Genomic DNA, 15612 nt, shown 5'->3' with positions numbered 1-15612 from the left:
CTAAATGGAAGTCTAATTTTGTTCTTTTCTCTAGTATTGTGATCGTGTTCATGCTGGTTCCGATCAATTTTTTTCCAAAATTCTGTTTTTTTATTAGAGTTTATAATTTTATGAACAAATATCATTGTATTGTAAAATATTCTTTGTTTATATGTTAATAATTTCATTTCATTTACCATCGACTTTACCCTCGTATATCTGTTTTTTTTTCAAAATGATTCTAAAGGCTTTATTTTGTAATACAGTTAGTTTATCTATGTTTTCTTTGTTTGATAAAAATAAAATGCTACTACAGTAGTTAACGTGTGGTTCAATAATTGCTTTGTAATTGCTTTGTAAATAGTTTTGCAGGAGTCCTTATCAATAAATCTTCTGATCCTTCCCAAAATTGATATTTTTTTTGCAATCTTATTTATTATGTAATGTATTTATTTAAAATATTTGTACTAATAAATGTTGTACACTCAGTTACACCTTAACTAATAAACAATATACGTGGTGTTTAACACAGATTGTTTTGAGTTGCCTAGATAATTATATTTCGGGGAGTCTGAAACCATCACCTCCCCTTTTACGTAAAACACTATATGTTATTTTATTCATCATCATCATCATTCCATGTTCGCTCCCTAGTTAGAGTATATGGTATCCACAAAGAACCTTCATGCATCTCTATCGGCTGCCAACTCCTTTGCATTCTCCCAAGTTATGTTCTCGTCCCGAAGTTCTGACATAAACTGCCGACGAACAGTCAGCAGTGGACGTACAGGACGTCGAGAACATGATGCCTTGTAAAATAGGCAAGCGTGGTTAAGGCTCTCGGGAGGCATCCGCAGTACATGGCCAAGCCAACCGTATCGCCTCCGCTTGATGACAGTGGTCACCGGAGTTTACTGCGTCCGTTTTCTTATTAAGTCATTCCGCACAAAGTCAAACCACCGCACACCCAAGATTATTTTTTATTTATTGTGTCCTCTTGTTCTCTTCATTTTGAAAAAAGGGACACAACTTATGTTAACACCTGATACGTATAACTAATTATATTAATAATGTAACTAATCCCTAATTTTTAGTTACAATACTTTGATATTATTAATATTCATAGCATTAAATTTGTGGTCAAATATTTTACTAAATGTTATTAAATATATCTAGATAACCACTTGCCGACATTTCTATGTCTACCAGTTTCGAGGTGTACCCGTCTCTTCGTCAGTACTCCAATCAAACCATTATGCAAAACCCACTATACACCTTCTCCATAGTTGTTGCACAAAAATATCAAACCAACACGACATGCATTTTAATAAGCACATGCTACCTACACATACACCTATTAAACGTATTAAGCTCACCCCCTCCCTCCTTCCCCTCTACCTTTTTCCAACTATTTCTCAAACAACATAGAATATTTTCATAATTTAATCAATGCATGTATATCCTTATCAGTGCATTTGCTTATTAAAATGCATGCCGTGGAGATTATGTATAGTGGGTTTTGCATGTTGGTTTAATTATTGTCCTGACGAAGAGACGGGTACGTCGAACGTAGACATAGAAATGTCGGTAAGTGGTTATATACAAATACTTTAATATTAAAAGTCTTTTTTTGACAAAATACCTTGAGTTGCTGTTTCGGCGGACAGTACCTCTTATATTATATAACAATTTTATTTTCTAGAAATGTGGGCGTACATTGTTGCCGCAGCTCGAAAAGAAAGAAGAAGATCTTCACCAGATGTGGAGCTATCATCTGATATATTCACGTAAGATTTTACACTGTAATGCATACACTTCACGTTCGTCTACCATTTTTGAGGCTCTGGGTTCGATTCCTGGCAAGGAGGACGTGATATGTTATATATAAGTAAACATATTTAATACCAGGGAATCCATATAAAATTAGTGAATAGAAAATGAATACGGAGCGTTCTCAGGTTAGAATAGTGATTTCAAGGGTTTGTTGAACTGCTATATTTCACTGTCTATGAACTAGCACCTGAGGCGTTAGACTGATCACCCTAACCTGCTTGTGGCAGATGGTGGAACCGCGCTGTATTCAGTTTACCAATGAAGTGTCCTGTTCACCACTGGGTGCAGAGAAAGGGGTGAAGATGTTGATTATTATAAATGAACCTGGTCTAAAAAAGTGTATCTTAAATTTTTAAACATTCACGTTCCGTCATCTTCCATTTGTTGACTTTGGTGAAGTTAATAGACGCTATGAATTACATAAATGATGAATTAGATAAAGGTTAATACGTGATTTTAATTGTTATTGACTTATCTAAAGGCTTTGACTTTTAAGAAAGGCAATGACAAAGAATCTTAATTATACAAGTGATAAGATATTTATAACTATAGGGGTCCCTCAGGGGTCAATATTGGGCCCCCTATTGTATTTATTGTATATTGATAACCTTAGACATTCAAATGTATCAGGGAAGTATTTTGTATATGCATATGATACTGTATTAATATATAGTGGTGATTATAAAACCCAACTGCAAAACAACATCAATGAGAATCTGAATAAATTAATGTACTGGTTAGATAATAACTCATTAACAATAAATACAAATAAGACTAAATATATGATAATAAAACAAAAAAACAAAATAACAAAAGCTCCATAAAACTTAACCTAATAATTAAAGATGAGCAAATTAAACAAACAGAAAATGTAAAGTACTTGGGTTTGGAAGTGGATGAAAAACTATCGTGGACAAAACATATCAAAGCAGTTATAAAAAAACTTGGTCCAATAATTGGAATAGTGAGAAGAACAGAAGTCTTTGATAAAAGTACAAAATTAATGATATACAATGCTTTCATACTTTCACACTTTCTACGTGAATTAATAATATGGTCGCAATGTAGTAAACATGCAAGAATAAAATAAAAAAACAATAAATTAAGCACTTTAGTGACATTTTAATTTAATAAATATACTAAAATCACAGATTTATATAGAATAACAAAAATGCTCAATCTAAAGGAATTAATCTACACAAAAAAAGATATTTAATATAAAAAATAATAAAATAAAGACAAATATTAAATTTAGTTTTAACTACAACATACTTAAAATAAATACAAGAGCATCAAATAATTAAACATGCGAACAACCTAGGACTAACAGAAAAAGAAGCAGTTTTATGTATACAGCAATAATATTTTACAATTTACTTTATAATGACCTAAAAAATATACGAAACATATATGTACTTAAAAAACATCTAAATAAATTGGTTCTTACAACATGTGTGAGAAGTGATATTATTTTATCGCCTTTTTATTTAAACTATCGTGTTATTAGTTTTAGTTTTAGTTTTAGGTTTTAGTTTTAGTTATAGTTTTAGTTTTAGTTTTAGTTTTAGTTTTAGTTTTAGTTTTAGTTTTAGTTTTAGTTTAAGTTTTAGTTTTAGTTTTAGTTTTAGTTTTAGTTTTAGTTTTAGTTTTAGTTTTAGTTTTAGTTTTAGTTTTAGTTTAAGTTTAAGTTTTAGTTTTAGTTTTAGTTTTAGTTTTAGTTTTAGTTTTAGTTTCAGTTTTAGTTTTAGTTTTAGTTTTAGTTTTAGTTTTAGTTGTAGTTTTAGTTTTAGTTTTAGTTTTAGTTTTAGTTTTAGTTTTAGTTTTAGTTTTAGTTTTAGTTTTAGTTTTAGTTTTAGTTTTAGTTTTAGTTTTAGTTTTAGTTTTAGTTTTAGTTTTAGTTTTAGTTTTAGTTTTAGTTTTAGTTTTAGTTTTAGTTTTAGTTTTAGTTTTAGTTTTAGTTTTAGTTTTAGTTTTAGTTTTAGTTTTAGTTTTAGTTTTAGTTTTAGTTTTAGTTTGAGTTTTAGTTTAGTTTTACAATGTCAGTAATTATGTTTGTACTTGTGTGTTCATTATTATATTCTTGTACCTTTAACATTAGTTTTTTATTATTTTTTCTTTACATTTAAATTTATCTTGTTTCTATTTACTTTATTTTTATAACTGTATAAAAGTACATTTTTTAAAATTCTATTTGCAACTTCTGAGTGCCTAACAATTGTTAATTGCTTTTATTTTGATACCGATAATGTACTTACTCAAACTGTGGAAAATTTTTATTGACTGTTTTCACAATTTTCATTTATATGTATTCTTATTTTCTGTACACAATATATGTAAAAAACTGCTGTTTTTTTCCCAAATAAAAATAAATAAATAAAATATAATATCCCACTTTTGCTGATTAGGAATATTTCGTACAAATAAAATATGTAATGTTATGTAATATGTATAGTTAAAAAACCTTGTATTTTGTCATAAATAAATAAATCTAATCTTAAGTGGCTAAAACCTTAATTGATGTGGTTAAGATTTATCTGGCTGAATTATTTCACCTACTACTTCTAGGGACGCGATATTGTTTTCTTGTGCAAATGTTAAAACTTTTTTGGCGGTAATTAGTAAACCTACCTAGGTAAATAAATTTAAAATTTTCTACAATACAATATTTTTTGCAGGTTAGATCTCAACACCTCTTCGGGATTGAACCAAATGCATGATGGAATCTATCCTCATGTTTCCTTACACCAGAATATGTATCCATCAAGCCGCCGTTATCCTCAATACATTCCCCAGAGCCTCACATATCCAAACTCCATGACTCATGAATCAGAATCATGGAAAAATCCAGTAAAAACCGTACAAACTGCAATTTCGGCGCCAGCTAGCCAATATTTCTATTCGCCTCCAGTTAGAAATGTGTCTCGAAGTAATGCAAATATTGAACAGGTTCAATCCTTAAATCAAAGCAAAAAATTACATGAACCACGAATATCTGGACACCAAAACCAAGATGTCAATCATATTGCGTCTGATACAAATTATCCTACTCCGTCAGCCAGAAATGAAGAACCAAATCGTGCCAATATTCATAGACGAGGAAAATCAGTTCCAAATATTTTTAGTGTTGTGCATGGAGATTATCAATGGAATACGGAGCTTTTGCAAACGGGAAAATTGATGGGTGATACTATGCCAGTTCAGAATAATATAATAGAAAGAAGAAATGTTTATGGAAGCGGCTTAAATGCAATTGAAAAATATCCCGAAATGCCCCAGTTTGTTGGTGACACTAGAAAATCGCAGAGAAGGGGTTCTATCGATGATTATGGTTTCAGGACTAGCAGTGAAGATCAATCAGAGGTACTCATTACTAATTTTTTATTAGGTGTTTTAAAATTCAAATAAATTTTATTCCAATATTTCAAATATTTGTGGACGAAAAACTGAATTACAACCACTAGAGAGTTATTGATTTAAATTTATTTTTTTTTGTGCAAAGATACATATTACAAAAAAAAAAGAATATCCATAACTCTTTGAGGCCAAGAGCCCTGCGTTATGTTGGGATACAATGTAATGAAAAGTGGAAGCATGCATATTATTAAAGATCACCAAAAATAAAAATCATCACATAAACATAAATTTAAACAAACATCTGGACAACACGCTTAGTAGTAGTTAAACATGTGCAATGTTTCGCAGCAATCTCCTGTAATTACAAATAACAACAGAGACGGAAAAGATTTTATAAGGTGTGGGCTTATTAACTTTCTAAAATCAAATGATAGAAGAATTGAAGAAATATAAATGTTTAAACATAGCCAACATTATAAATGTTACACAGAGTGTAAAGAGGCCACATAAATCTGCCAAGAACAGCTCATAAGCCTTGTAAATGACTAGACATCCATATTTCCTTCTCTACAATATTTTTCGTCTCTCTTATCATAAACAATATGTAATTGTTTTCAAAACTCTGTTTTTTAAATTCTTTTAATCTAAAACTTTCCTGTATAATGCTTTTTTAAATTTAGTTTTTTTTCTATCGGTTGCATTGTTAGATACTAAGAAGTTTTATGCAATTATATTTTAATTATTTGTAAACTTTTTTTAAAAGTATTTTCGCATTATTTTGTTTTATGTTTGTTTATTATCAATTTTAGAGGCTATTTTCAAGAGTTGTTATTAATTCACTATTTGAAAATGGGAAGTTTTGGTTTGTGACCTTGGACTTCTGATCCATGAGTCCACAACACTAGCTGCGGAAATACAACCCGGTTCAATTTTCAAAATTCGTATCATGGAAAAACGTGGATTGTAAATCGTATATATTTAAACATTTTTTTGAAACACTGAAAGATAATACATGCTGAGACAAAAAAAAGATACTTGTTGTAAGTTTGTTAAGCGGATAACTTTGAATAAAATAGTGGAATTAACAATAATCTATGATCTGAAAAGAAGTATATTTTTTTTTATGTGTTTCAAAGCATTTCTTTTTGGGTATTGGATGTAGGTGAATTATAAGGAAAAATCACACCTACATTAATACATTTTTACTTCATAAATTAACATGTAAAAGAATTTATAAAATTCGGATCAACAACGATGGAAAGAATATTAGTAATCGCTTAAATCAGCGAACGGGTTCATAAGTCCTGTTAATGTGTAGCTCGTTAAAGAATTTTCATTTCTGTTACGTGGACGTTTTCAATGTACAAATTTTTGAAATGTGTACCGCTTAATCTACTTATTTATTTACTTAAAAAATAGCTTTTTACACACCATTAAAGACATAAGTTACAACTCCATGAGACTATAAGTGCTGTGTTGAGCTAGGACGAGCAATTACAAAGTTGACACAGACACATGAGTATATCATCACAAATTTTATATAGAATCAGAAACAAAACCATTACACTATTAGTAAAAAAAAAACATATGGCACATCAATATGGTAAATAGTAAACGCAAACATTCGGAAAATCATCAAGGAGTTTCCAACTAAATATACTTATTGTGTTTTTAAGGTGGTGTGTATTCTACATAATACTGACAAATATTTTTAACAGACTTTATCGTTTGATTCTGAAATACGATGCTGTCAGTTAGATAATATTAATTCAGTTAATATCAATTCATTGGATATATTGATTAAACGGCTCTCAGAGATAAGATTATTGAATGCCAATTATTGAATTATAAACAAAAACGTGTATCACCAATATTTTGAGTTTATCCAAATTTTTATTTTATTTTTTTATTTAACTTTTTGTACATAATGTTATTTGTATATTGGCGGGCTTATTGCCAAATGGCAATTTCTTCCAACCAACCAATAAAATAAAAGTTTTATTTTTATAATTCAAGTTACAGAACATATTCAATAGAAAAAAAAAATATTAAAAAGTTTAAAATATATAAAAATAGAAATAAACGTATTTCTTTAAAAATTACCTTAAATCAAAACTATTACTCAATGGGAAAAATGAAAAAAGAGGAAAGAGGCAAAAGGAAAGAAGGAGAAATTAAGGAAGATAAAGGAGATGTTTCTTCGGACGTGATTTAAACAGAGATAATGTAGTAACATCTTTGATGGTGGATGGGAGATGATTCCACAGTCGAGCCGCATGGACACTATATGAGTTAGAGAAGAAAGAGGAATTGTGGATGGGTATTAAGAGAGTGCCTTGAGAATGAGAACGAAGAGGTAAACCATGAACTGATAAGCGTTGAAATTTTTCACACAGGTATATAGGAGCGTTAGGACTATGAAGTACATTGAACATAAGTGAGAGGGAGTGATAGTCTCTCCGCTGTCTAATTTTGAGCCATTTCAGTTGCCTACGATAATCAGAAATGTGGTATTTATGCATGTATTCTGAAGTCGTTCAAGTTTATCGAGCTGCTCACAGCTTAAATCAGTCATGGAAACATCGGTAGTAGTAATGCTTGTACAAGGATGCATTTAGTATAAATGGGTAAGAATTTTTGCAACCTTCTAAGTGACCTCAAACTTAATTCATTAGTATGAGCTCGCCAGCAGAGATGTTCATCCATTTGTACTCCTAGATTTTTGTAGACAACGACAGAATTTAGGGACCTGTTAATATTAATATATGACAACAAAAATGAAGAAAATTTTAGATAACGGATTATATAATTCAAGGCGTCTACAAGTCTTACAACCTTTCATTGGTTGGTTCGTTTGGCCACTTTACACACTGTGTAACATTCATTATTCCCTTTCCCCCTCTCTATGATAACCGAATGGGGCTTCTCGCTACTATCCGTGGCCCTGTTATAGGTCTTGTCGGATAAACAGATCTGATGGCTTCCAAAAAGAATTTCGAGACTTTTAAAAAGTTTTGTCTTTGTTTCCAGATTACAGAGAACTCTTTCTGTGGGCACCGCCAAGGAGACTTATGTCCTCTGGTGCGGTGTGCGGTATGCGGTGGACAAACTGTTGATGTTTGTGAAGTTTAAGAGCTGAAATCTGTATTGATGCGGGTGAGATCCATCTGGGTGGATTATTTCACGTACTAGGCAATGCCTGAAAATACTTTTCATTTTTTATCATATTAAAATAATTTTATCATAAATTTTATCATATTAAAATAATTACAAAGTTTTTCACATAATTTTTTCAACAAACTATTGCTTAACATTTTTCGAGCTTGAGATTTATTTTCGAAAATATTTGAAAATTCTTCATACATATAATCTCATTTTTGAAATTGTATTTATTTTGTATGAACATTTTACAATAGAAATGAAGATCTCTTTAGAGAAGGGAATATATAAGACTAGGCATCTACTGAGCTTATGACCCGTCATTGACTGGTTTAAGTGGCCACTTTACACAATGTAACATTCACCACTCTGCCTACATTTGGATATCTATATTCCTTTGTTTCTTCCATCTTTTGACGATTGTGAAGTTAAAGAGATGAAACCTTTATTGTTGCGGGTAAGATTCACGTGAATTAATTATTTCGTTTGCTTTCTAGGCAACGCCTGTAAATATTTTTCAATTTTTATTCTTCTTCTTAGACCAGGTGGATCTATCAACAATGTTTTGAGTTTGTCCAAATTTTTGTAGACTAGGACTAGATTCAACCCCCTAGGGTTAATATTAAGGTTTTTTAAGAATATTTTTTTCATCTCTGTTGTAATATGTTAATACTAACAGCTCTCTAGGGGGTTGAATCCAGTCCTTGTCTACAAAAATTTGGACAAACTTAAAACATTGTTGATTTATTTGGTAGTATAGTTTAAATATTCAGCACCAAATGCGAAATTTTCTTGTTATGCGAACCATGGCGGTATACTTTAATTACTTTTACAATTGCTCAAAGAAAAACTTAAAGTCATAAATAACTTTTAAACTATTCATATACCATGTAACGTTTTTTTTCGTGTTTTCCTTGGCTGCAATACGCTTTCCACCAGCTAAAATAGTTTTTTTTAAAAGAATACTAGATATAAAAATGCCACACATTTACATAAATACTGTAAAAAAAAATCTGGCTCTCTCAAACCAAGTCATTGAAAGGGTCGAGAGTTTCGAATACCTGGGAGTATATATTACAAAAAATGGCAGCTTTCAAAAAGAACTCGGAGTGCGGTTAGGAGTATCAGTCAAATTGATATTTAAATAATGTACTAGCTGACTCGACAGACGTTGCCCTGCCCGCAAGTTGGCTTGCCTTGGAAAAATACTTTTTATTGATAAGTAGGTACCTAGGTACTTGTTTGTTATTAAATTCCAAAACTAAAAATTGTTAATATTCAAATATTAAATTTAAGTAGGTACTTGTTAATGGTTGAATTCCAAAACATAAATAAATATTTTTTCAAATGTGGCATTCTTTTTGCAAACGTCAAATTCCGGTCTATTCACCAACAGAGGGGTGTACTTATGTGGGAATATGATTTTTAAAAATGTTATAAATTTGATATTATTTTAGTATTACCAAAAATCCAGTAAAAATAAATAAATGGATAGAAATTATGAGGAATTTAAGGAAAGAATCTGATTGAGATTATCCATAAACAACAAATGCTGTTTGTAAACATTCAAAAACAAACTTTTTAATCATCCTAGTACTAACGCTGAAGCCCTCAAGTTGACAAACAACCCTGCGCTCTCGGGAGCTGGCTTGATGGCTACAGTGGCAAGATGCCACGTATTGCCATACACAGACTATCCCAAAACGCCTACTCTCGGATATAATGAATGCTATCCACCTCCAAACTACAAAAAACACTGGATTTTTATTAAGTGATCTCTAAAAAAACATCTCTATCTCGCACAAATCCGGCCCCCGTACTGGAACACGTATTTACGTATTTCGAGTCCCCCCTTCTAAACGACATTATTATCATTCTCTTAACTTGCTATAGATTGGCAACTCCACAAGGTAAGAGACTGGGTTGATACTTTAAAACGTGGTAAATAACAGTTTTATGGACATACTACTTTAAAATGCCAATATGAAGCACCTACATGCTCTCATCGCGCTTTAACGGGCCACAATCGCAATAATTGCGATAAAAAAGACCAAATTTGTGCAACATGCACTTATTTCCATAAGCCTGCCTCTCACCTTACTGGCTCCTTAGATTACCCAGCCCGCCTATTTGCTGAGAGAAAAGAATTGCCTGAATTCGATTTTTCAGGCTAAATAAAAAAAAAGAAAGTAGTTTTGAAATAAGATATGTGAATTTACAAAAATTAGCGTATAGTATGAAAATATTCGCGGTTTGAACACCAAACTTCTAAAATTAATCTTAAACGTATCCACTCAAGATGCTGACTTTATTATACTAACCGAAACCTGGCATAAAGATGAAGTATGTTCTTCTGAACTAGGTTTGGTAAATTACAATATATTTCGATGCAACCGAGCCAATAATGCCAGAGGAAGAGAAGTCATGATTTGTGTAAAAAAAATTCAACTGTTTTATTCTGAAAACATTCAACATTTCATCCAAACAACTGTATTTATGCGTGCGGATGGGTACAAATAAATATAAATTTGTAGTTGTATACTTTCCACCATCGTCTTCTATTGAAACATTTAAATCCCATAGTACGCTGCTCGAAGAGATTTTGACTAAAAATTTTGACACCGTAATTATTTGTGGAGATTATAACTTACCCAAAACTCTTTTTACTAATGACGACAATGGAGTTATGTCTATACGCTCTTTATCAGCGCAAACGGCTACAATTGTCGACCTTTATGCATACATTAATATATTTTAACACAATCATGTTACAAATTATAATAACGCTTGTTTAGATTTAATTTTCAGTAGTTTACATGATGTAGCTGTGTCTAGATCTACTGAACCTTTAGTCCCAGTTGACAACTATCATCCACCGTTACTCTTAGTTATTTCCTTTCCATCTGCACCTAACATCCTTGTTCCTAATGAAACTAAATACTTCAAATTTACTGAAGGTGATTACGTTGGTATGAGTAATTCTCTCGCCCCTATTGACTGGGTATCTATACTTAGTAACAAAACTGTCGATTCACCAGTAAATATCTTCCACGATCACTTGGTCAAAGCTTTAAATAATTTTATTCCAACAGGTATATTTTTTCCCCCAAAATACCATAAATGGTTTAGTCCTAAATTAAAATCTTTAATCTTTGAGAAAAAAAAGCTCACAAATTGTTTAAGCAAACTGGTGCTGAACAATACCTTCTCTCCTTTTCCCATTTTCGCTATCTGGCTAGTCTTACATTATAACTACAGAGAATAACCTTAGTATAAATCCCAAGAAATTCTGGCAATTTGTTTCTCAGAAACGGAAAGAAAATGGACTTCCTTCCAGTATGGTCTTTAAAAATTAGTCTGTTAACAATAAACAAGACATAGTTAATCTTCTTGCCTCCCACTTTTCATCCATATACTCTTCTAACTGTCCACTGAATTATGTCAAAACATGTGACCACAAAATACAGTTGACCTTTGTTGATATATTTATTGCTCTCCAATCTCTCAAAGGTAAAACCAATACTGGTCCTGATTGTATTCCAGAAATATTAATTAAGAATTGTAGATTTGTTATCTCACTACTCCATCTATCATGTTCAATCTATCACTTCAAATCTCAGTAAATGAAACAGTTTGTAGGGGTAAATCATTCCACCCCAAACAGCATTAATGTATCTTTGGTTGTACCACAGGGTGCTCACCTTGCTCCTTTGCTATTCAATCTGTTCATCAATGATATAAATCATGCTTTTCTTACTTCATTAATTTAGCTGTTTTTTGATGACACTAAAATTCTCAAACAGATTGACAGTCCTATTGCAATCTGACTTATTGTATTTTATCACCCAGTGCTCATTCAATAATCTACATCTCAACTTAAGTAAGTGCAAGGTTATGAGATTTTTTCATCTGGAAAATCCAATCATAAACGACTACTCACTGAACAATGAAATATTATCATCTGTGTCTAGTATACGAGATTTGGGTATTATACTTGACACTAAACTTTCTTTTACAATTTATATTGAACATGTTATCAATGAATCCTTAAAATTTCTTGGATTTATTAACGGAAGCACAGCTGACTTCAAAAATAGCAATACTCTTAAAATTCTTTTCTGTTCCCTAGTTCGCTCGCACCTAGAGTATTCCTCTGTTATCTGGTCTTCATATTATGATGTTCACATCAAAAATATTGAATCAGTTCAACATCGATTTTTGAGAAAGATAGGCTGTAGGTTGGGCCTATCCAGAGACCTATATACGTATAATGAGTTAGAAACTACCTTGAATATATCTTCTCTTCAAGATCGTGGAAATAAATCCGACCTCCTATTTCCAGTCTATCCAGTCCTATTTAAAATTCTCAACTCACTCTTTGATGCGCCTGAACTACTGAGCTCAATAAAATTAAATATCCCAACTAGAAACCTCAGAAAAACTTACTCTTTTATACCAATAATCATAGAACTAACTACGGTTTTCATTCCCCTATGCCCAGAACTCTGAAGTCTGCCAACAAACATGCCAGTCTTGAATTCTTTGATAACAAGTTGTCTTCTTTCAAACGATCACTAAATGAAATTCAATTATAAACACCTCTCTCCCGCTTCCACTCCCACAAAGTCTACTATAAACCATTGAGTCTTTCTAATTTTTTGTAATAATTTTCTATTTATAAACATGTCCATAAAAATGTCCATTGGGCGTTTATATAAATAAATAAAACACATTTATAAAATACCATTTTATTATGTTAAAACAAAAAACACACAAAAATTGTGTTTTTTATTCGTTACATTCTTCTTAGTACCAACGGTTTATATTTTTTTCAACATAAACTCTTTTGTGGCTAAGAATTTACATATAATACAAGTCGTATTCAGCTCTGATTATTTTTTTAATTCTTGAAAATAGATAATCAAATAGTACTTACGTACATTATACATGTTATTTTTTAGTTTTTAAATACGTGTACTTTGCTTAACGTAACACGACGTCACAGTACTATTTGTAAAAGGATTTAGCAGTCTTTTAAGAGTTTAAAATTATGTTGTTGACTTTGCACATGGATATATATTTTTTCGTAAGAACCTTTGTTTCACTAGTCGATTTTTTCTTATTTTTCCAATATATTAGAAAGTGAACAAAAAAGTGAGATAGGTCTGTAGTATTTAATATATTTGCCATCTCCACTTTTGTTAATAGGGCAAATGAAAGCTTCTTTTAATGTTTTTGGAAAAACTCCTTCTCTCAAACTTTTGTTGAATATGTGTTTGAGTGGTGTTTGAGTGGTTTGAGTGGATAAAACGATCAATTTTTTGCAGTATCTTATTAGATATATTATCAGAACAAATTAAGCTGACAGTTTTCAGAGAATGAATGAGTTGACTACTTTGTCGTCATTTATGTTACACATATACATTGTATAGTCAGGTGAATTTAAGTTCATAGTGGTCGATTAATTATGTTCAGTTGTTTCCATTCTCCCTAGTATTTTGTTCGATAGTTCGGTTTCAACATCAGCTTAGTAAGTATTTATTTATTTTATTAGGTAAACAAACAGTATGTTCACGTAATATACGTACATGTAATATAGTGAGCGATAATGGACGGATGATTTTTAGTTTTCAGAAGGACATAATTTACTTGAAGCTTTTTGATACTTTCACTTGTGTTTACATTTTTGTTGAATAATTCCTCAACAGTATCGTAATTTTTTTTTGATTATCCTGAGAGTCTGTGATTTTTTTTGCGTTAAAATTATATTTGGCATAGGCTGTAATTTTTTTGCATTGCTTTCTAAATAATTTGTAGTCATTTTATTATTACTGGAGCTACAGGCTCATGGCTAGTGCATTTTGTTTCTCTTATGTATGTATTTAACTATTCCTGTTGTAATCCAAGGTTATATCTGAAATACTGTTGCCCAAAGCAAAACCGAAAAAAGTATGTAATACCTCGTTATCCTGCACTGATTGGCTGGTCCGGTTGTTTGATAGTTAGTAATAGTAAAAAATTTGTAGCAATAGTCCAAAATGGAAAAAATGAGTTGTTTTATCTAAAGTAACTAAAGGTGGATAGTAAAACTCTTTAAACATTAGTTAAAAATTCAACCCGCTAATGTTGGCGGGTAAAACGTTAATAGTAGAATGATGAAGATGGTGTCATTTGCGCGCATGCGGTTTCTGAACTATTCTTAATTCTATGTCTACATTATAATATTTCAGAGCTTGTTGGATTACGGTATTTTTGTTGTCTTCTAATTTTTCTTATCATTTTTGTTTTCAAATAAGATATCAAAATATTGTTATTGTTCATAGGTCATCATAATCGTCAAACTGTATTATTATTACAAGGTTCTGTTTCCTATTTTATTTTGTTGCGTTTAAATATGCCATGTTGTCACGTAGTTTAATTTGTTTGCTTTTTTGACGTTTGCAAAGTCACATTCCACAGCGTAACAAAGTGTAAAAAATGAACAAAATATGATATTCCGTTTTTGAGATTGGAAATTGAAAAAACATTTGTGGTTACATTTTACTTAAATAAAAACGCGGGTGATAGTAAAACAAAATTGGTAAATTTATTAAACTATAGTAAAACTCCACTATTATTAATGATCAAACAACCGAGCCTAAGAGTCTTCGTCAGACTGCGTTTAACCCTGAACCTTCTAAAGTTTTATCACTCAACTCATGTCCAACGCGAATTTAGGCATTTTTTAACCGCCAGCCGAGTTTTGACGCGATATTGACCTTAAATTCGAAATCAAAAGAAATTAAAAGAAAAATTCCTGATTGTGTGGTGAAAGCGTGCAAAAACTGTCCGGACAAAAAGAAAAAGACTTTTCATTGATAAGTAGGTACCTAAGTACTTGTTTGTGATTAAATTCCAAAACTAAAAATTGTTAATATTCAAATTAATATTGAATTTAAGTAGGTGGTTGAATTCCAAAACATAAAATAAATATTTTTTCAAATTTGACATTATTTTGGCAAACGTCGAACTCCGGTCTTCTCACCAACAAAGCGGTGTACTTATATAGGAATACGATTTTTTTAAATGTATTGAATTTGATATTATTTTAGTAGTACCAAAAGTTCAGTAAAAAGAAATGAATGGGTAGAAATCATAAGGAATTTAAGGAAAGAATCTGATTGATATCCTCAAAAACAAATTCTGTTTGTAAACATTAAAAACCAACCTTTATTTTATACCCAAAAAAACATCTTTCCATTTTTTTCAAATGCATTCTCCTTGAATGCAACCCTGGTAGATCTATGA

General features: G+C 31.0%; 1 protein-coding gene across 1 annotated transcript in view; it reads left to right on the top strand.

The window, feature by feature from the left end:
* Positions 1-1683: 1683 nt before the first annotated feature.
* The window catches only part of CngA (Cyclic nucleotide-gated ion channel subunit A), a 159202-nt gene continuing 145273 nt past the window's right edge, over positions 1684-15612 (top strand). The window contains exons 1-2 of the mRNA XM_088243244.1: positions 1684-1766; positions 4488-5172. Coding sequence (XP_088099370.1) covers positions 1684-1766; positions 4488-5172 — 768 coding nt within the window. The remainder of the gene's footprint in view (positions 1767-4487; positions 5173-15612) is intronic.

Source organism: Micrasema longulum, unplaced genomic scaffold (genome assembly GCF_059751315.1).
Source record: "Micrasema longulum isolate JH-2025_06_02 unplaced genomic scaffold, ASM5975131v1 h1tg000197l, whole genome shotgun sequence".
In the NCBI taxonomy this organism is placed as follows: Eukaryota; Metazoa; Arthropoda; class Insecta; order Trichoptera; family Brachycentridae; genus Micrasema; species Micrasema longulum.
This window is presented reverse-complemented; position numbering and strand designations above follow the sequence as displayed.